This window comes from Cupressus sempervirens, chromosome 5 (genome assembly GCF_028749045.1).
Source record: "Cupressus sempervirens isolate cs-2001-9-10 chromosome 5, ASM2874904v1, whole genome shotgun sequence".
Taxonomy (NCBI): Eukaryota; Viridiplantae; Streptophyta; class Pinopsida; order Cupressales; family Cupressaceae; genus Cupressus; species Cupressus sempervirens.
The window spans coordinates 811,132,423-811,155,812 of record NC_143122.1 but is presented as its reverse complement, the minus strand read 5'-3'; the positions used below and the strand labels follow the sequence as shown (position 1 = coordinate 811,155,812).

Genomic DNA, 23,390 nt, shown 5'->3' with positions numbered 1-23,390 from the left:
CTCCCTATTTCTTTGCTAAACTTAGAAAGTATGAGGTAGAAAATGATATAACAGCAATGCAAAGCCATCAAATCCCTATGTAATTTCCCTTTGTTAGGATTTAGACAAATATGGACAATAAACAATATTAAGATAATGCAGAAAATAGAGAAGACATAAAAAACAAATCACACAAAGATTTAACGTAGTTCACCCAATATGGGATACATCCACTAGAGAAAAAGTCATCTACTAATTTTATTATCTAGCAAAGAACAAGTTACAATCTAGTCCATTTTACATTATACCGTCACTTATTTATAGGCCCTTTAGGTGGTTTACAAATGTTGGTTAGCAAGTTAACCCTAAATATACTTGATGAAATAACGTAGTGAAAAGCTTGACAAGTCAACCCAAAAGGCACTTGACAAGTTAACCCCACAATACATGGCGAGCATAAAGTACTTGCCTAATTAGTCACTAAAAATCAAAAATCTCCCATTAAAGGATTAATCAGCCTCTACAATAAAGAATCTCCCAATTGGAGATTGATTTGTAGCAACACCGCCATCCCTAAAGATCCCACTGGTTGATGCACATGGACTTGACAGGTTCTCGTTCCCACTCCGATCAAGATTTAAGACCAATAGAAAATCAGCAAGAAGTCGATCTCTCTCGACTTACTGCCTTTGTCAACACATTTGCAATTTGGAAATCCAGCTTACCATTGTGCCACCTATACTAAAAACATACCCTGTAGTACTCCTCCCGCTATTAAGATCTCCTAGTAAATAAGAATCAAGAGTCTTTCAAAGTGGAACAAGAGCTTCCAAAACATGAAGATTGTGTTGTTGTACCTCTCAAATACCTCAAAATCAACTTTACCGAATCCCAATGTCTTTTTCCATCATTTTTCATATACCTACTCACAACTCCCACTACATGGGCAATACTAGCCTTGAACACACCATGGCGTACATCAAGATACCAACTGTTAAAGAGTATGGAACATTAGAAATGTAATCCATCTCCTCCTGTGTCTTGGGCCAATTTAAGATGACTAGGCAAAGGTGTACTAACTAGTTTTGCATCTTGCATCCAGAATATGTTCAACACCTTTTCTATGTAATCACTTTGAGATGATATCAATGTGTGATTCTTCTTGTCCGTAGCTATCCTTGTACCAAGGATTTGTTTTGTTGCACCCAAATCCTTCGTAGCAAATGATTGTGCTAATTTATGTTTAAGATTGTTTATATATTGCAAATTACACCCAACAACAAGCATATCATCAATATATATTAACAGGATTATAGCTACCATTATCCAATCTTTTGAAATAAATACAATGATTAGAATGACATCTATTACAACCTTGTTCAGCCATTACGCATCAAATTTTGGATACCATTGTCGGAGTTCTCGTTTCAGCCCATACAAGCTCTTCTTCAAATGATAGATTAAATTTACCTTACCTTTGACCTCATATCCTTATGGTTGCTCCATATAAATCTCTTCCTCCAAGTCTCCATGGAAAAAAGATGTCTTGATGTAATGTCCCATTTTTGGGACATCAGAAATTATGAGGTTAAATTCATATAATATTAAATTTGGCTTATGAGAGTTTAAAGCAATTCTATAAAATGGGTCAATTTAATATTATAAAAGGGGTTAAAATGTGACAAAAGAAGAAGATGATGAAAGATTAAGTGGAAATTGAAGAATCGCAGCTTAATGCTTTAAAGGAAGGAAGGGACACTCATTTTGGGTTATATCTCAAACGATTTACAATGGCATTATTACCGGATAAATGTTTTGTAAGAACATGAGAATAGATATAATTGTCAAGCATTTTTAAGCGATGATTTCTAAGTTTGGAAGGTCACGCCAATATTTATCAAGATAGGCATTTGGATGCTTCAAGATTTCTCTTGTTACCTAGCAACCGTTACGACATCAAAAGCATCATTTGATTGGAAGACACAAGGCGTAGCGAGCAATGTACAAGAGATTCTCCTCAGGAGTAAATTGACAGCTCTTTTGTAATGTCATTTAAGCATAGATGAACTGGTGTGTATTAGAAGTTGACAAGCTGTTGAAAGGAGGTCATTCGTTGGATGTGGAATTGCCAAATACCCGTTATAGTTGTAGATTGTTAACAACTTTTTAAGGAATATAGTAAGGGCAAACACATTAAACTAGTGGGTGTCGACAACGTCTCTAAGTTCTACGAACATATATTCTTGAGGTTGAGTCAACCTTGGTCATTTTGGTTGCATCAAAACTCTTCTGTGGAAAAAACAAGAGGAAAGTTACTATTACTCTGTGGGGGTGAAGAAGTGTTGTAAAATTCAAATATGAAATATAGTTTTGAGTGATTTGTGAAAGTTGGCCTTCATATAGATTATTTCCTGATTTTCTATTATGTTTTTTGGAGCACTTATATGCTCTTAAAGGGAAGTCTGCTAACTTTAATATAAAGAAACTGACATCATTCAAGGAGGGGGTGGCCTATTATATTGAAGTCTGACAATGTTTGGAATACCTATAAGAATCTTTTAATTTATGAGATGACTCATATGGATATATATCTAAATATTTGTTTTACATGCAGGCATATATGGTCACTTGATCACACTTCTGAGGAAAACAAGGAAGAAGAGTCAGCTCAAGAAGTTCAGATCCACATTAAAGAAGTTGAGAACCCGAAAGTCCAACTTCAACATGATGAAGATCATGAGAGGGATCCTGCTATGGTTAATAGTAAGGATTGTTCTAGCATCTTATTTGGTGACTTGGAAGTGGTTATTGACAAGCACTTTCATGAGAATGTCTAACTACATGATATGTCTAAAAATGAAAAAGTACCTCTCTATGAGGATGGACTATTTGAAATCAATGGCGTAATAGTTGATGAGACAATACAAATGAAGATAGAAGGAAACTCTAAAAAGGGTGCGGCTGAAATTGAATCCAGTATTCAGAATCTACAACAAGATGACGTTACTATAGGGCTGATTTGAAGGACCAATCAGAAATTCCATTTCATACTAGTGATTTTGAAGCATATAATTTGGCGGATGAGCCAAAGGTATCAAATGATATGGTTATTGCAGCCTTACTGCAATTTGACAAAACCCATAAAAACATTGAAGAAACCATGTGGGAAGTTAAAGGTGTTCAAAAGGAGAAGGGGACAATGAATTAAATCAATAGTGCAAATCTTCACACTCTTAAGAAAGCACTGGAAAGAATGAAATCAGATTACTTGAAGTTGCTCAAAGATATGGATATGGCTATCAAACATGATGAAGATAAAGAGAGGGAGATAGACGAGTTATATCTCCAATTTAGTATGACTCAATACTCATTACAACAAGCTGAAAATCAGATTTCTAAAACAGCCACTCACCAAAATGATGGTCAAGAACCTAAGGCTAAGGAGATCATACAAATGATAGAAGGGATTCACACCTTTAGTGAGAATGAAGAAGAGCACAATATATACACTTCACCTTATCTATATAAGGCTCATTATGTTGAAGAAAACTTTAAGGACTAGCAAGACGTAAACCACAAGAATTCTGACTTTTATGACAACTGATTTTTATGACAATAGTTGTACATCTTCACATTGTCATGTGGATAGAGACAAATCAAGTGAAACTAACTCAGAGATTCCATTTGACAACGATCTCTTCATTGATGGAGATGTTGATTTTAGTGATGATACTTATGTTGAAGTAGATAATTCAGAGTTGTCCTTAGTGTGCCCTGAGGATTTTTAATGGCTTACCTAGAGATTTATAACCAAGTTTTTATAATATGGCAGTTGCCTACTTATTGATTGGTGAATTTATCTTTTAGCATACTCCATTTATCTGTGGCTGCCCTGCTTGGACTACTAGTACAGTTTCAGATTTGGCTTGGTTTACAGGTGTTAGTGAGTTGCATGTAGATGAGTGGGAACTACACATGTTGCGATAAATTCCATATGAGATGTTTACTTTTCTAGTTCAATGACATATTGGTGGCAGTGTTGTCATTCTTGATGCTGATCCAAGTTATGACAGTGACATGTTGAGTCATGATGAGTTGGTTTCCTAGAATGTTGGGCATCTATTTATTCAGTTGGCTGATTCAGGAGGTTAGAGATTCGATCATCTATTTCTACACCCAAGATCTTCCTGATAGGATGGTTAGGGATCGAGGTGTTAACAGGATGTATGTTTTACATTTTGTGGATTATGTTGTGATGGTACAAAACTGAAGATTTATGATCAGAGTTGCGCAACCTATAGCTGCAATGGAAATTCAGAGATTGACATGGGATCCAACTATGATAGTGATAGTTGTCTTGCATTCTCACTTTTGGTACTACAGCATTGCAGGTCCTAACTTAAGAGATACCAGTATTGGCCACAGTGATGCTAGCAGATGGATATGGGAACCCATAATGGCTTATTGACTCATGATTGTGGGGTTAAAAGATGACAAAAGAAGAAGATGACGAAAGATAGAGAAGTGGAAACTGAAGAGTCACAACTTGATGCTTTAAAAGAAGGGAGACACATTTTGGGCGTGTTTCGTTTATGATTCATATTTCAATTTCTATCTTGGAGAGCTATTTGGAAACCTTCAACTTTCATCTAGCCTAAGCATGGAAACTCTTATGTCGATAGACAGTGGATAGAACGCTATTGTCCATGGAGACGTCACATCAGGTGTCTCACATGTACTTACAAGTTATTTCTTAGTTTTTCAATATGACTATAATACTGTGTATAGGATTGGATCTTTAATAATTGGTTATTGTATTGCTGATGTATAATGATATAACATATTTATGAAGAATTTATATGAGCAATTACTGGTTAATATTATTGGGATTCATTGTGTAAGTTTTCTGTTATATTCTGAAAACTATTTTGTGAGAAAACTTGGAGATAATATCCATTTGGTGTATTACACTTGACATCTAATTGTCGCTGATAGAGATCTTATGTGGCCACAATGCTTAAAATAGTTCGAATTAAAGTTATTTTAACAACTCAAGAAAATATCTCATCAAAATCAATACCTTATTCTCTGCAAAACCTTTTACCACAAGTCTACCCTTGTACCTCTTATTTCCTCCATGTTTTTCCTTTAACCTATAAATCCATATGTTAGTCAATGTTGTTTTACCTTCAGGTGATTCAACAAACTCCTAGGTTTAATTTTGTATCAAGGAATCAATCTCCTCTTCATTCCTTTCTCTCCCTTTTTCTTGGTTTCAGCCTCCATTGCTTCTACATAACTTTTTGGTTCACCAAAGTCAATCAATAATAAATAATATAATGAAGGAGAATATCATTCAAGAGATCTACTTATCTTGGAAGTTTGTTTTACTGGAGTTTGAGGAACTTCTTGTGGTTCTAATATTTTTCTAACAATGTTAGGACTACATTACTGGGATGTCATCAAGCATCATGCATTTTGCATTCTTCTTTGTGCTTGTTTCCTTGTATCTAATCATTGTACATGACCTTTTCATTGAATATGACATCTCTACTCCTAACAATTTTGTGATTCTCAAAATCCCACAAACAGTAATCAAAATCATTAACACCATACCCAATAACAATACACTTCTTGGATTTTTCTTTAAGCCTCGATCGATTTTCTATATCAATATAGACAAATGCCTCACAACCAAGAGTTTTCAGAAATGAGTAGTTTACATTTTTCCCTGTCGATGCCTCCTTTGGAATACCAGCATCCAAGTAACTCGAAGGCCCTCTATTTATCAAGTAAACAAGAGTCTACAACAACTACCCAAACCTGCAAAGAGAATACTGCATGCAATCTCATGCTCCTTACACGCTCCATGATAGTTTTGTTCATCCTTTCAGACACACAATTTTCTTATAGAGTTCTAGGAAGGGTCTTTTGTCTACAACTACCATGATATAAACAATAACTATCAAACTCTTTGCTAAAATATTTAACTCCATTATCTTATCTAAGACACTTCAGTTTGCTTCTTGTCTATCAACCAAAGCTTTCAATTTCTCAGAGACTTCAAATACAATACATTTTCCAAGAATGAAATAAAGCCAAGTTTTCTTGGTTGCATCATCAATAAAAGTAAAAGGATAATAAGAAGCACCAAGAGATGGTACCTAGGCTGGTTCCCACACATCAAAATGCACAAGTTCTAACTTATCACTTTTTTTTCTTTCACAAGCCTAAGAAATATGGCCCTCTTTTCTTTTACATAAACATAGTTTTCAAAAAAATCCAAATCAACTTGTTTCAAACCTGGCAATAAATTCTTTGAATGGAGAAGCTTCATCCCCTTCTCACTCATGTGCCCAAGTCGATTGTGTGATACAATTGTATCCAATACTGTGGAAGCTAGGGGGATAGAATAATTAGTATTACCGAAGGTTGCATGGGTACTCATACTCACACCCCTAGTATTGTACCCACGTACCAAAGTACCGAGTACACGTAGCCTAAGTATTGGGTACTCGGTGGAGAGCATCAGAGCTAAGGACCTTGATAAAGATTTCTGATTTTTTTTTCGATTTTTTGTTTGTGTATCAGCTTGTTGTTTATCAAGCTTAATTCAATACCTAATCAATTTGAAACTCTGATACAATATTGATTAACAATAAACTTTATCACTGTTCAAGTTAGAAGTTTATCATTTGCAATATGTCATTGTTGTATGATTTATGATCTTCTTGTTCATGTTTAAAGTCTGCCTTCTCTATTATGCATCTAAACAGTTATCAATGCCAACACTCCACATTTACCCTAGATTTGGATCTGTCCTTCCTTGATTTCTCATGATTACCTAGGTTTTTCCTCTGTCCCTTTGTCGCCTCCTATTCTCAACAATCAAAAGCATTACCTAATATCTCACCTATGTTTTTTTGTCCCATTTCCTCGCTAAGGATAACACCAACCACATCATCAAACTTTAAAATGTTTGAAGTAGAGACAGAGTTACTTAGAGCCATGACCAAGCCATCCCAAATTTTAGGTAATGAGCATAAAATCAAGAGAGCCCTGACCTAATCATAAAAATTAACTTTTACAAAACTTGGCTGACTAGTAACCATGTTAAACTCATTCAAATGATCACTAACAAACCCACACTTTGGCATCTTCATACTAAATAAATGCTTCATAAGAAATTACTTATTTGAGGTTGAGGGTTTTTCATATATTTTGTCTAATGCACCCATTAGATCCTTCATTGTTGTTTCTTTTGCTATATTGAAAGTCACTTCTGATGCCAAGCACAATTGTATTACTCCTAGCACCTTCCTATCAAGACCTTCCCATTGTTCATCTAACATAGTTGTCGGCTTCTTTGCCTGTCCACCCAATGGTATGTAAAGATCCTTTTGATATTGAGAATCTACCATTTGCATCTTTCATAGCTAATAGCTTTGGTCATTGAACTTATCAACCTTAGGCATGCCTTCCTCTACCATTGCTCTCACCTAAATCTAAGATTTTTTGTCAAATTAGTGATAAATACATTGCTCTGATACTAATTGTTAGGATTTAGGTAGATATGAGCAATAAACAATATTAAGATAATGCAAAAAATAGAGAAGATGGAAAAACAAATAACACGGAGATTTAATACGATTCAACCAATATGGGCTACATCCACTAGAGACCAATCATCCACTTATTGTATTATCCAGTGAAGAGCAAATTACAATCAAATCCATTTTACATTACACCACCACTTAATAGAGACCAATGATCCACTTATTGTATTATCTAGCGAAGAGCAAATTACAATCTAATCCATTTTACATTACACCACCACTTATTTTTAGGCAGTTTAGGGGAGTCAGTTAACAAGTTAACCCTAAAAACGCTTAATGAGTTAACCCGAAAAAATTCAGTACTTGCCTAATTAATCATCACAAACCAACACCCTTTCGTAAGCTCTTCAGTTGGTGGGTTATTAGCCTATTCAACAGGTTTTTCATTAGCTAAAAAGTTGGCCTTGGGAACTAAAGATGACAGCTTGTTCCAACAAAGACAATGTTTCATTGAGATCAGCTAATTGATCTAATCAAAATGCCCTTTCCTGAAGTAAATTTGGATGATTTCCCTGTACTTATTATTTATAGTAAGTCGGTTTTGAGCATCAACTAAGCCAATTGTTAGTATTACTATTTTTAGTATGGACAACTGATGTAGTTAATGTTGTTATTTCAATTATTGAAATGGTCCAATTAATGTAGGACAATTTGGGTGCCCAATGTTATAGAGGAAATGTTCAAATTTAATAAATGGGGCCCTTTTGAGGTCGGACACCATCTTCTAGAAATAAAAGGACACATAAAATTAATTTAAAAAGGCAAAGGCAAATAGCACTTCAAATAGTGGGTTATTAGCCTATTCAACAAATTCTTATAGGCTAATACATTGGCTTAGGGGACACATGACAACAATTTGTTCCAATAAAGACTTTCTTTGAGCTAACACCCTTTCCTAGAGTGGTTATGGGTGTTTTTTTCACTTACTATATATGGTAAGTCAATTTTGGCACCAACTAAACCAATTGTCAAGATTGCTGATTTTAGTATAATCAATGGACGCATTTAATGTTGTTATTCTAGTTATTGATATAGTTTAGTGCTTTTAAATTAAATGACCGTAAATTATTAAATTACAAAGTTAAATTAAATATTTAACTTTATTATTATTTTAATTTATTAGTAAAGGACTATATGGGTGCCCAATGTTAAAGCAAAATTATTCAAATTTAATAAATGAAGCCCCTTTGAGGTTGAACACCATAAATTTAAAGGAAAAAAGGTAGAGAGGGACATAAGTTTTTTAGGAGATATCAAAGTGAATTTGACAAGCTCATTTCTTACGTTGGGTTTTGATATTTGAAATATCTTCTTTTCTAGTTGAACTTGCTTATCATGCAGCTTAGTGAGGACAAAATTCCTTCCAAGGAACATCTTCCACATTGGTGAGAGAGCCAATCTGGCAACTCTGGTGATTTCAACTCAAAAATCACATTGGAGCTCAAATGGTGATTTAACTCAGACTCCTACAGTTTCAAAGTTGTACAGTGTAATGTCCCCATTTTTTGCAAGATTTTGCAGATAATTGAGTCAATTCATTATTGTGACCCTCATGTGATTAGGGGGTTCCAGTTGTGGACTTACTATTTCAATTAAGTGGGTGGCTCTAGTAGTTGGTCGTCCCCTGCAGTGGATGTGGTTATTAATTGAGTCAATTCATTATAGTGACCCTCGTGGTGATTAGGCAGTTCCAGTTGTGGACTTACTATTTCAAATAAGTTTGTTTTAGGCAATGCAGTGGGTGGCTCTAGCAGTTGGTCGTCCCCTGCACTAGATGTGGTTATTAATTGAGTGAGCTCTTATTTATTTAATAATTCAAATTGCATTATTATAATGATATTTTATTATAATAATGTCATAAAGAGATATTACTAAAAGAGTTGTGTTGGAGAGTTTTAGGAGCTTAGTTCTTTTGGGAAACTTTTGCCAACAAGGGATTATAAATATGAGCTCATTTCATTGGAAAAAGCATCCGGTTAAATATTATTTGCTTGTGTCTTTTTGACCTTTTTCTGAGTTATTGGGTTTGTGCCCTTGCTTAAGTATAAGGGTTTGGAGCTGCAAAGTACTGGGTAATTCATAGCTGAGGTATTGTGAATTTTGTTGCTGAAGATTGTTTGGGATCACTACAGAGGTCTAGTGATTTAGTTGATTGTTTCAGATCTCCATTTTTTTTCATGTTTGGGTTTGGAGAATATAATTAATACTGAAGGTATTAGATCCTATTTGAATATTATATTTGCTGTGTGACTGGCTGTGGGTTTGGAGTTTTGAGAATTACCCTATGATTGCATTACAATTTTTTATTTCCTCCTGACTGTTTCAACTGTGCCTGAGGAGGTTTGATGCTGAACATAATTGATTGACTTTTACAAGGAATTGGAGCCTCACTGGTTACCTGTGTTCAGAAATTGGGAGGTCATTGTGCTTAAATCGAGACTGCTGCTTATACGTACTAACAGCGATTGCATTAACGGGAAACGCACCTTTCAGAGGAAGCCAGCATGACTTCAATTAGGGCTGGCACAGCACATTATAGGCTGCATTTTATTAATCTAGGCCTGTTGTTCAATACCCAAGGCCTGCATTAATTTCTGAGGGGCTGCAATTGTTTTTCAGGCCTCAACGTCATCACACACGGCTTGCAAAATGTCCAATCTGAACCTGCAAAATTGGTACAGGATCTGCAATTAATTTGGGGGTCTGTGGGAATCCAATGTGGCCTGCATTTGTGACAAGGGGCACCCTTTTAAGCCTGTGTTTGAACTGGACATTTTCCAGAGTGTTGCGATTCCTGATTCAGTTACTAAAGATCAAGACCATCTTGTCAATTGCACAATTCTAGGTTATAACTGATTATTTCAAATTACTTGCAAGTGTATTTGAATTGTTGTTCATACTGGAGAACTCAGAGGCTAATAAAACTCCAATTCTGCAAATTGACTCTCTTTCAGTATTTGGCTTACGGTTGTGAGTCATCCATTCATTTATCAGCATTTCATTTCATTAAAATGTATTGGTGAAAATTTCGTAAAGGCTTAAGTATAAACAATAAATAGGGTGCATATTTTTGGCTATTTCAAGGAGTATTTAAAATATTTGCAATTCTAATCACATTGCTGGAGAATTTGTTTGTCAAATGTTCGACAAAATGCCAAATCATTGCCTTGTGGGAAAAATTTGATATTTGATTAAGCTATCACCAATAAGGTTTTTACCAGTCGGTAGGAACTGGGCTCAGAATTATTGATCAATGGTTTGTACAGGAGTTATTAGCATTTGTTTTTTGTTTTGCATTCAGTGTCATAGGAGATGATAGGAGATTTGTATTGGGTATGCACTATACCCGTAGAGGTCGTACCAATCCACCTAGGGAAGGTGAGCCTGAGATACAGTTTGAGTTTGTTGGTAATCCGAGTGGTTCAAGCAGGTTAGGATAGAGATCTTGATGCAAAGATTGACAGAGAGGCTATGCAGACATTCAGGAATTTGGTCATTTAAAATATTTGCAATTCTAATCACATTGCTGGAGAATTTGTTTGTCAAATGTTCGACAAAATGCCAAATCATTGCCTTGCGAGAAAAATTTGATATTTGATTAAGCTATCACCAATAAGGTTTTTACAATGGAATCAAAGCGATTTCCTACCAATCGGCAGGAACTAGGCTCAAAATTATTGATCAGTGGTTTATGCAGGAGTTTTTAGCATTTGTTTTTGTTTTGCATTCAATGTCATAGGAGATGATAGGAGATTTGTATTGGGTATGCACCATACCCGTAGAGGTTGTACCACTCCACCTAGGGAAGGTGAGCCTGAGATACAGTTTGAGTTTGTTGGTAATCTAAGTGGTTCAGGTAGGTTAGGACAAAGATGTTGATGTAGAAATTGACAAAGAGGCTATGCAGACATTCAAGAATTTGGTTGTCAAACAGCAAGAGATGACAGGTGTACTGCAACAGTTGTCTAACCCTCTGCAACAGATAACATTCCCTCGAGGACGAACTGGTGAGAGGACTCAAGATGTTTTCGTTGGTTCTCATAGACCTTGAATCAAGGATAGAATCCGAGATGATGATGTCGTCTATAAATATTGTGGAGCCGACAAGGTGTTGTTGTCGGTAAAGATTTTGTAGCCGACGGACCGACGAGTTGGTGTCATCAGTAATTGTTGTGTAGCCGATGGGTTCATGTCGTCGATAAAGATTGTGTAGCTGATGGACCCCTTCGGGAAGGTTCCATGGGAAGTAGATTAGTATTGTTGTGTAGCCGACGGACTCCTTCGGGAAGGTTCAGCGGAAAGTATTTATGCCCCATCTAGGATCATTGTAAATCATCTTAGGAAGCATAATATAATGTTCTGGCATATGCGAATAAAATAAAGAGTACTGTTGCTGTTCGTGTTTATTATCTGTGTGCATTTCTTAATTAACCTATGCAGTAAACATTTGGCACCATTGCCTTATGAACTTGGAAGATGGGAGGAATGAAGATTAATGCCAAATCAGCTTAACAAGGACCGAAATAAGGCCAAGGGAAAAGATGGAATCCGTACTGCGCAAGAAAATTTAATTCTGGCACAACAAACCGAATGCCGAAGGAGATTGCAAAAGATTACTGACGGAAATTGGAGCACGGAAGAATTATTGGAGGAAACTCGACAGCGGGTGGAATTGGTGGAAGAAGCACGGGAGGAGTTTTTGAATTTGTGTTCGCCGAGGTAAGAGAATCCAGACGGAAGAGCATTGACTCGCACGGCTCGGAGTGCCGACAAAGCAAGAGCATGGAGTGAACTCTTCGTCCGAGATACACTTCCGCAGGGGACAACTTCAGAAGATCCTTCTTCGCCAACATTCGCAGTTGTTGAGACCGTGGGAGAACAGTCCGCCGGTGTGGGAGTGCAATCCGTCAGTGTGGGATTGCAAACCGTCAGTGTGGGAGAATAGTCCACCGGTGTGGGAGAACAGTCCGCCAGTGTGGGAGTGCAGACCGCCGGTGTGGGAGAACAGTCCGCCAGTGAGGGAGAACAATCCACCGGTGTGGGAGTACAGTCCACTGGTGTGGCAAAACAGTCCGTCGGTGTGGGATTGCAGATCACCGGTGTAGGAGTGAACAACGCCGATGTTGCAGTACCAAACAACACCTGTGCACAAAACCCAGTCGTAATGGCAGGACCAAAAGAAAAGCTACCAAAGTTCAATGGCGACAGTACGGCCGATCCCATTCGACACTGTAAAACATGTGAAACGATTTGGAGGGAAAATGGCATAACTAATGAAGACAACTGGATAAGGCAATTTCCGACATCCCTACGAGCTGTGGCAATTGACTGGTTTACTAGTACAGATCCGCAGAAGCTAGACAGTTGGAATAACATTAAAAAGGAGTTTCTCGCAAAATTTCAACTGTTATGCAATGATAATGAAATTGTTGGTGAGATCTTCAATACCAAGCAAGGGAAGAATGAAATTGTCTGCGTCTACGCCAGAAAATAAAAAAATTTGATAAATAAAATGGAAAACAAGCCAATGGACGGACTTCAAAAAAGATGGTTCGTGGAAGATCTACGCCTAAAGTTGCGGAAGAAAATGAAAATTGTGCCGCCGTCGTCATACACGGAAGCTTATAATAGAGCATTGAACCTCGAAAGTGAGCAGAAGACAAAGAAGAAGAAGAAGACTAGCTCATCTAATTATGATGACGATGAGCCTTCCGAAGAAGATAGCAGCGATGATGAAGGCAACAACAAGAAGGTCTGCACCCTACAGAAGGACATGATCCGCATGATGAAGGAGTTTAAAAACATGCAAAAGGAGACAAAGGGAAGTGAGTTGTGGTGCACGGAGTGTAAGACGAACGGTCATACTAAAGGGTCTTGTCCGAAGAACCAATTCTGCGACATCTGTCAGATCATGGGACATTCGACAAAGGAATGACCCTACAACATGAAAACCAGAGGATCTCAGCAAGTGCTTCTTACACAAGCAGCTTCCACGTCAAGAGGGAACGAAAATGCAAACATTGATGGTGCCACTTCGGGTGGGTACAGGAATAATAGCAGAGGGCAAAACAATAACAATGCGAACAATAACAATAATAATGGGAGGAGGAGTCGAATTCAGTATGATACGAACGGATGGCCGATCATTCAATGCCGAACATGTAATTTGTGGGGTCATTTTGCGCGGGATTGTACAATGGCAAACACACCGAAATTATTATGCAGATGGTGCGGACCTGGCGATCATGAAGATGCCAAATGTCCAAAATCTGGAGTCAACTTGATACTGTCGGGACAGCTGAAGAAGAGGTGTTGGCGATTACACAGAGGCAAGCAAAAGAGTACCCAAACCCGACGGAAGAAAAGAGGAAATTTGGGGAAGCACAGGCAGAGATTGAAAAGGCATCGCAGGCGAAAACATCTCAATTAAAGGACACCACCAACACTTCGACAAGGAATTTCGCGGAACAAAACATTGTACGGCAAATTTTGCAAACGGAGATACCTGTCAAGATAAATGATTTGCTTCTTACAATGCCCCGGCTCCGATCAGCCCTCACAAATATTGCGCCAGCTCCAAGGATACCCGGAGAACAAGGTAGAGGGAAAGAAATTGCTGCAGGGGAAGAAGACCAAATATTGCTAGCCCTCACATCCGGACGGCATCCAGTAGTCGTCGAGATGGGGATCCTCGGACATGTTCTCACATACACAATAGTCGACGGAGGGTCCGGCATAAATGTCTTACCGGAGGAGACTTGGAAAAAGTTAGCACAGCCAACATTGTGGCCCCCTACATTTCAGTTGCTCACAACAGACCAGCATGGCATCAAACCTTTGGGCATTCTCATGGCACAGCTGGTGACGATTGGCACACAATCGTTCCTATTGGACTTTGTCGTGATCCCGTTGAACAGAAAAGGATACAACGCCATCCTTGGCCGTGGATGGCTTATTCAAGCCAAAGTCAAACACAATTGGAAGAACACCTTGTCACTCGAAAGTAAAGGCCAGCGATTTGTTATTGATCTGCACACCCAAATGGTCGGGGAAGAGGCCCTGTCATCAAATTTTGAAGCAGAGGAGGATTAAGGTAGACAGCGTATGGAACTGGATTAGGAGGGAGTCCTGCGGTTGGAGGGAGGATCAACAAATGACGATTTGGATTCTATCAACGGTCTTTACCACTAGCAGATAGAGGACTACAAACTCTTTCCAAGTTGTAATATGTTAACGGTAGATGAAGGTGAGAAAGAAGAGAAAAATGAGTGTCCGAAAGAATACAGAGAAGTGGAAGAAGGAAAGGCGATTACAACTGTAGCTGAAGGGAAGAACATATAGCACGAACCCAGAAAAAGGAAAGATCCCACAGTATGACTGCGTAGGAAGAAAAGGTTACGACAAACCACTGATCTATTACAAGGGTGCCGGCAGCAAGGAAAACAAATTGTACGATCTGCACAGGAAACAAAGAGGATGGGCTCAATAAAAACTTCAGCAATACAGAGTGAAGGTTCTAAAATCAAGAATATAGTTGACGGCGAGGAATGGTAGCGGACGGAATTCATGGTACGCGACATGGAAAGCCTGAGGAAAAGGTTGTATAATCTGAACAAGCTCCAGGAGAAGTGATCTGTGGTTCGATGCACTTTGAAAAGATAGGAAGAATCACTTCCTATCAGGAGTTTGTGGATCGCCTAATTGAGAGATTTGATAGGAAGAATCCAGGGGTGTACTTTCGTGAGTTGGCTCAACTGAAGCAATCTGGTGGATCAGAGAATTATATTAGTGAGTTCTAGAGGCTTTCAGTCATGGTTTATGATATTTCGGAACACAGACGAGTGATATGAGTTATGATTTCTAGATTAGATTGTGTACAGTTTTTTAGAATCTAATCCAGAAATCATAACTCATATTAATGGATTGTGGAAATCTTATAGATCTGACAGACGAGTGATGTTATTTATGAAGGGATTGACTAAGCCACTCCGTGGATGGGTGAAGTCATTGGACCCATCTTCTTTACAGGTAGTGATGAGGGAGTCACGAGATTTGGAGTCATCTTTGAGGCAGGGTTGCTTCGACATCTTTTGTTCCTCCACCCATTGATGAAGAGTCCCCACCAGTTGTTGTGGGCAAAGGCAAATCAGTGGGTAAGTTTGATGATACTTCTAGAGAGGATCTAAGGAGGAGACAACTCTGCTATTGGTACAAGGTGCCTTTCTCTAAAGGTCATACTTGCGAGTTTAGGCTAGAGGGGGCAACGAACCATGGTATGTGGGTCTATACTCATGTGGTTGAGGATGAGTCATCACAGCAACCTGAAGATGATGATGGGGATGATCATAGTGGCAGTAGAGTTTATACTATGATGAGTGTGTACCATCTTGTGTTTGACTCACATGTTTAGAATTTGCATCAAGTGCAGAGTTGGTTTCCCTAAGTCGGATCATCTACAAGATGATTGGGTTGGCACAATGAAGGAGAGAGTGTTGAGTTCTCCTATGGGCTTGTCTTCTAGTGATGACCTGATTTCTACATCATCAATACAGGTGTTGGGTGCTATGCTACAAGTCATGTTGTTGGTTCTAATGATGTTGGAATGCAGTTAGTTCAGTGATGGCAAGGATGTCACATACTTCTTATGGGATCCTAGCAAACGTTTCAGTGAGATGCCCGATTGCTTGAGGACAAGAAATTTCAGAGAGGGAGTACTCTAATGTCCCCACTTTTAACGAGATTTCGTAGATCACTGGGTCAGTTCATTATAGAAACCCTCATGAGCTGACAGGGTCATTAGGGGGTCCCAGTTGTGGACTTACTATTTTTATTAAGTCTTATTTTGGCAGTGCAAGCTCTAGCAGTTGGTCGTCACCTACAGTGGATGTGGTTATTAATTGTGTGTGCTCTTATTTATTAATTTATTATTAAAGTCGAATTATTATTATAATATTTTATTATAAAAATGTCATTAAGAGATATGACTAAAAGAGTTGTGTCAGAAAGTTTCAGAAGCTGCATTCCTTTGGAAAACTTCTAGCAGTTTCTGGAGTTAAGTTATTTTTGGAAGATTTTGCCAACAAGGGATTATAAATATGAGCTCATTTATTGGAAAAAGCATCCGATTAAATATTATTTGCTTTTGCGTCTTTGTGACTTTTTCTGAGTTGTTGGTTTTGTGCCCTTGCTGAAGTATAAGGGTTTGGAGCTGCAAAGTACTGGGTAATTCATAGCTGAGGTATTGTGAATTCCGTTTCTGAAGATTTTTAGAGATCAATGCTGAGGTATAGTAATTTGGTTAATTGTTGGGAATCTCCATTTTTGTTCATGTTGTGGCTTGGAGAATATAATTAATACTGAAGGTATTAAATCCTATTTGAATACTATATTTGCTGTGTGACTGGCTGTGGGTTTGGAGTTTTGAGAATTACCCTATGATTGCATTACAATTTTTTATTTCCTCCTGACTGTTTGAACTGTGCCTGAGGAGGTTTGATGCTGAACATAATTGACTGAGTTTTACAAGGAATTGGAGCCTCACTGGTTACCTGCGTTCAGAAAATGGGAGGTCATTGTGCTTAAATCGAGACCACTGCTTATACATACTAACAGTGATTGCATTAACGGGAAATGCACCTGTCAGAGGAAGCCAGCATGACTTCAATTAGGGCTGGCACAGCACATTATAGGCTACATTTTATTAATCTAGGCCTGTCATTCAATACCCAACGCCTGCGTTAATTTCTGAGGGGCTGCAATTGTTTTTCAGGCCTCAATGTCATCACACATGGCTTGCAAAATGTCCAATCTGAACCTGCAAAATTGGTACAGGGTCTGCAATTAATTTGGGAGTCTGTAGGAATCCAATGTAGCCTGTGTTTGTGAACAAGGGACACCCTTTAAGCCTCTGTTTGAACTGGACATTTTCCAGAGTGCTGCGATTCCTAATTCAGTTACTAAAGATCAAGACCATCTCGTCAATTGCACAATTCAAGGTTATAACTGATTGTTTCAAATTACATGCAAGTGTATTTGAATTGTTGTGCATACTGGAAAATTCAGAGGTTAATAAAACTCCAATTCTGCAAATTGACTCTCTTTCAGTATTTGGCTTATGGTTGTGAGTTATCCATTCATCTGTCAGCATTTCATTTCATTATATGTATTGGTGAAAATTTCCAAAGGGCTCAAGTATAAACAATAAAGAGTGTGCATATTTTTGGCTATATCAAAGAGCGTTTAAAATATTTGCAATTCCAATCACATTGCTGGAGAATTTGTTTCCCAAATATTCGACAAAATGCCAAATCATTGCCTTGTGGGAAAAAAAAAGATATTTGATTAAGCTATCACCAGTCAGCGTTTTTACACATGGTGTCGGAGATCATTTGCAGAGGCAGATTGAGGAAGAGAATTGAATTTATTGCAGATTGTAGAGGTCATTTTGAGTAGGTTGTAATCTTCCTTGCTGGTTGTACGTCCCTGGGAGGGATGTGACATCTGGGTTTAAATGTTGATAGGATTTTAAAGAGGTTTCTCTCGCTGTTTGGAGGAGTTAGGACCTGCACCAGAAGTCCTCTTCATTTCGGAGCCTTAGAGGTGTTTCTAGAGAGTGGCATCCCAATTTACCCTTGCCAATTTAAAAAATTCGGTGCGAGACCAGACTTCTATATTGCTAGACTTAGTAGATATGTTGTAAATGTGCTTATCAGCTTAGCTCTCTGGGTATTGCCCCATTTTGATGATTTATTGTACTCTCTATTCTGAATATTAATCTAAGTTCAATCTTAGTGTGAAGTATTATGTATATTGTCATTTCTGGAGTTATTATATTGATGCAAGTTTTATTATTGTGAAACAAGTATACTGCATATCTCCCTACAACAACAAACATTCAGAAAACAGAAAAGCAAAACAAACAAAAGCACGAGGGTGTTGCACTCTGATCTTGAATGAAGGTGATGATATCTTTAAGCTATTGTTATCTAACATGTTGGGTGTTCAGAGAGAGGAGAGAGATGTTTCACTGCAACACGAGTTATCAAAAAGATTGGTTAAGGCTTAAGCAAAAGATTAAAAAATTAAAAAGACAGTTGACGAAAGATAAATTGATTTTGTGTGGTTTACAAATTACAGGTTCCCCCAAAATGAGCAAGAACCAATTAAGAAGAGAGCAGCATAATTTCACATGACATGAATCCTAGATGCCTAGTCACTCATGCGGGAACAATAAATAAGGTGAATTAGTGGATCCTCTCACATGATTTAATGCAACAGAGTGAAGACAAGAACAAAGAAGAAACTGAAAGAATTGAACTTGAGGAAGAAGAAAAGACAAGACTTGAGGTAGAGCTCCAAGATGATTCAGATGAAAGGTGTATCCAGATGACATAAATTTTGAAGCCACTGGAGAGGATATTTGGTTTGATACAAATTCCAAATTAACAGTTACTAATAAGCACTCATATGAAGCTAGTGAAGAAAATTGAAGGAGAGGCACATGAGACCTAAAGTATCCATAATGACACCATTGTAAGGCATCAAGAAATTTATGATTTCCGTATGCCTACTAACAACAATTCATTATCCTTGCATTATTCCTGCATTCATAGGAAGATTGGAATAAAAATTATTGTTAACAACTGAAATGAAGTGCACACTAATCTAAGTTGGATGACCAAAAAGGTTCGTTGAAATAATAATGCAGAAGGCAAAAAGAGGTCAGCTTGAACAAATTGTTACCTTGGCAGATTTATAAATACTAAAGAATACAATAGAAGAAATGAGATAAGCATATTTGCAGATAATCAAAGATAGAGATGTGGCTACCAAATTTGCGAATGAGGCTTTATCTATATCTCGAGAAACAAAAGCAAAGGTTAATGAGCTCACCTTTAAGCTTAAATCGACTAAGAACTCTTTGCAAAGCACTCATATAGCAATCCTAGAAGCAGAAGAACAGCTTGCTGCAATTACAAAATTCAGGGAGCAAGAGAATGAAGAAGGGTAAGAAAATCAAGCAAGTGATCTGTGATCTGTATAGGTTTCAAGAAAATTTTAATTTGGAATAGATTCCTAAAGTTGCATGTTCAAAAATGGGGCAACAAGAGGAATGGTTTAAATCCAAGAATGGTAAAAGTTTCCAACCTATTGATAATCCACTTTTTGAAATTGATGCAGAGTTAACTTTTGATAATCCATTTTTTTGTGATGGAAGCTGGGACATTTTTTAATTTTAATATTAGCTTTGATGACATCACAAGATAGGAGATCCAGGTGATTATTTGGTATATCCAAGACTAAAGAATAGAGTGGCACGTGCCAGTGAAATTCAGACCAGTGGCATCATGAGGTACTTCAACTTGGTTATTTAGGATGGCTATTATGCTGAACCGTGAAAAATAAAACAAAGACTCGGTACATTGGTATTCAAGATGTAATCAGAATGGTGATAGTGAAGCATTCTACATTTGAAATCTTAGTATCAGCATACTAGCTTCAATCAAATAGAAGCAGCAATTTTCTAGGCTGACTTGGAAACCTAATGTATACACAAAGTGCAGCCAAGAGAATTTTCTATAATATGGTTTGCGGAAAAGCAATATTTGAGTACAGCAGACTGTAATGTCACTTTGTAGCAGACTGCAGAAAATGATTAAACAATTAAACTTAAGTTGTCGGACAATAATAAATTAAGAGAACAAATAATAGTAATTAATTAAATATGTTCTTAAAGGCGATTTAAGTTGTGTTGCTCACCACCAGGTTCAGAAATGCCATTTAAAGGTCATACTTTTGTTGGAAAATAAAAAGATCAAAGAAAAATTAAAATATTTTATCTCAAAAAATGTTATAAAAGGACTTGAGCAGTGGAAAGAAGCTTCATTTAGAAAATTTACAATTTCTTTTTCTAAGATTCGTGCCTATGGCCAAACTCCGATCTGTAGGGTGAAAACCCCAATGGTTTCCTGACGAATGAAAATTCAAAAGGCTGAAGCTGAGGATGAAAGCCTTCAACGGAGCAGTTCTATCTAACGATCGACAGCGAGCTGAAGATTTTAAGAATTGAGGATGAAAACCGTTGAATTTTCATTGAAACTAATGCAGGAAATGGAGAATTTGAATCGTAGTGATACATGTATTTCATATGCACTTATTTATTTTATAGGGACTTTGTGAAAGAAAAAAAAGATTTATGCATGAATTTAGCAATTCGAAGAGCCCAATCTACAACTGTGATCTAATCCTACCTATAGCTTGATTTTCTTAAGAAAAATCAAGCCCAACAATTCTGCAATAAATCATATCTCAACAAACGGGACAAATGGAAGTAAATAGCATTTATGAGAGCACTGAAAGTTAACTTTAAACCATGTCAATTTAGAGTTCATTTATATGTACGCTAACCAACAAGAAAACATACCCTTTACATATTAAACTTCAAAACCCTCCGTTCCACAACTCAACCAAACAGGGCAGCTACAATTCTTAGTTAATAGCATTTCAAATTTAGAGTTCATTTGAACATATCTGAGCTGCAGAGACCTTACCTTACATAAAATTTCAACCTCTTTCGTCAATTTACAGCAACTGAATTTCAGAACAACTTTACTTCTTAGTAAAATGTAAAGGGCGACTAACTGGTAAATAATATAAACATAGAACTTTACAAACATTTCAAACTCGGAATTCATTTCGACGAATCTTAGTCGCAGAAACAAAACACTGTGCCCACTTTCAATCCCTATCAAAACGTAAACAAATCATTTTATTACATTTCCGATGCCTGTTTAATTCATCGAAAGAGGGCGGTAAGTTTCTTTTGTTAACTCCGTGGTGAAATGTGATGAGCTCTAGCCGTAAATCCTCTCTTGAGGAGAATAGAATTGAAATTTGCTCGGGTCATGTTACATGTTAAAATATACGAGAAGTTAAATAAGCATAATTACAAGGTTCCAACATTTTGACTTACTCAAGAGGTCAAACACGGAATAATAATCCAGAAATTTCATTAATAAAGGTAAAATTTCTGGAAGAATTGAAAAATCTGAAGCCTGGACTGAATCGGACAAATCCAACCATTCCAAAATATCCAGATCCAGCCAGATTTTTTTTAAGAAATCTGAATTTGTTATCTACGCTTATATGTATAATTATTGAATGTTTAAACAATAAACTCACACAGCTAATTCTAGGCATTTAAATGTACAAATACTCAAATTTATATAGATGTTAATGTTCTTTATTTGTGTAAATCTTGTTGATAGCGATAAAAACGATGTTGGAAAATGTATAAACTGCTAAACTACAACATTCATTTCTAGGTGTGGTTTCCACAATCGACCGAAGCGTAAGAGGGTCGCGAATCTAAGCGAAGTAAACACCTCGAGGGAAATTTACCGATCAATTAAAATGCTTCCGACCACTCATGGCATTTACAAACATTTCAAAATTAGAATTCATGAAATAAACGTATCTCAGCTACCGACAACTGATCCGAACGTAATCTCGACATCTGTTAAACTTCAAAACACTTTCCTGCCTAGATGAACTAAAAAGTCAATTAAAAGTATGCGGAAACACGCTAATTTATAAATATCTTAAATCTAGATATGAATTTAACAAACTTTGGAAAATACGAAAAAACAATTGAAATGCAAAACAACTTCACCAATTAATTCAGCCAAAATAGGGATATTTTTATCATGAGGCTCTGAAATTTATCAACATTCAAATCTACGGATGAATTTACCATAAAGCTACATGAAATTTATCAACATTTCAAATCTATGAATTTATTTATAAAATCCTGAGAAAATCATCAATATTTACAATCTAAAATTCATTTAAGGCGCAGAAACCCAACCGTGCACGAAATCTTGCCCTTTCTAACAACCAATATTTTCAAAACAAAGAAAGAAAAAGAAATTGAAGACAACCGTCCCTACTGGTGCTTAATTTCAGAACTTAATGTCAAAACGCATACCTCTTAGAGCCGCCATGTTAAATACAGTAAATTCTCGTATAAATAATGTTGGATTTAGTCTAAAAGGACTGTCGCCAAACCCTAGAAAACATTTTTAATTTGTAAGAAAAATGTACAACTAGATTGGTGACAATTGAATGGCATTGGAAATCACGTACCGTTTAACAGTTACATCTAGCCATAATTCTTTCCGAACCAGCGGGAATTCTGAGAAATTGGCCGTCGCAATCGACGGACCAAAACGAAATACAAGCTCTCGTGAAATCTTTCAGTATTTTCTTTCGGCCTGCCTTGGAAAAGAATTTGTGAAGCAGAAGAAATGTGAGAGAATATCAAAAAGACGTTTTAAAGATGTCAGTGGATGTCCCCGTCTGTCATTGAGCGTTTAAAGATAAATAGCACGTGGTGGTATCCTATTCGTTCCAGCCAATGGAAGTCTTTGTTTTGCTGACGTGTCTTGTTGGTACGGACGAAGCTTCTTTTGACTCGACGAACGTGACCGAAGGCATTTTACTTTTTCAGAGTAAGTTTTCGCTACCGAACCGAATAATCTTCTCCAGGCTTCCAAAATGAAATCGTGTAGGCGGGAAAGAAGCATTAACAATAATTTTTTATGTTTTTAAAGATATTTTAAGGAGATAAATCCACCGTCCCAAACATGCAAGGTGGAACTAGAGTTGCCAATTGCTAGGTCTCAATAAAATTAAAATTAAAATAATATTGTTTGTGCTATAAAGATCTTTGGGGATAATTGATAATTTCAAATCAATAACGAATTCAATTAAAACGCTTTGAGTATGGCTAAAAAG

General features: G+C 37.1%; 1 protein-coding gene across 2 annotated transcripts in view; it reads right to left on the bottom strand.

Annotated features, from left to right (window-relative positions):
- LOC149558362 (phosphatidylinositol/phosphatidylcholine transfer protein SFH10-like) overlaps window positions 1–23,186 on the bottom strand; it is a 285,735-nt gene extending 262,549 nt beyond the window's left edge. For both annotated transcript variants that reach the window (XM_089832627.1, XM_089832628.1), the window contains exons 1-2: window positions 22,740–23,186; window positions 22,582–22,662 (exon numbers count right to left, since the gene is read on the bottom strand). In XM_089832627.1, coding sequence (XP_089688753.1) covers window positions 22,582–22,597 — 16 coding nt within the window. In that variant the 5' untranslated portion in view covers window positions 22,598–22,662; window positions 22,740–23,186. The remainder of the gene's footprint in view (window positions 1–22,581; window positions 22,663–22,739) is intronic.
- Window positions 23,187–23,390: the final 204 nt, after the last annotated feature.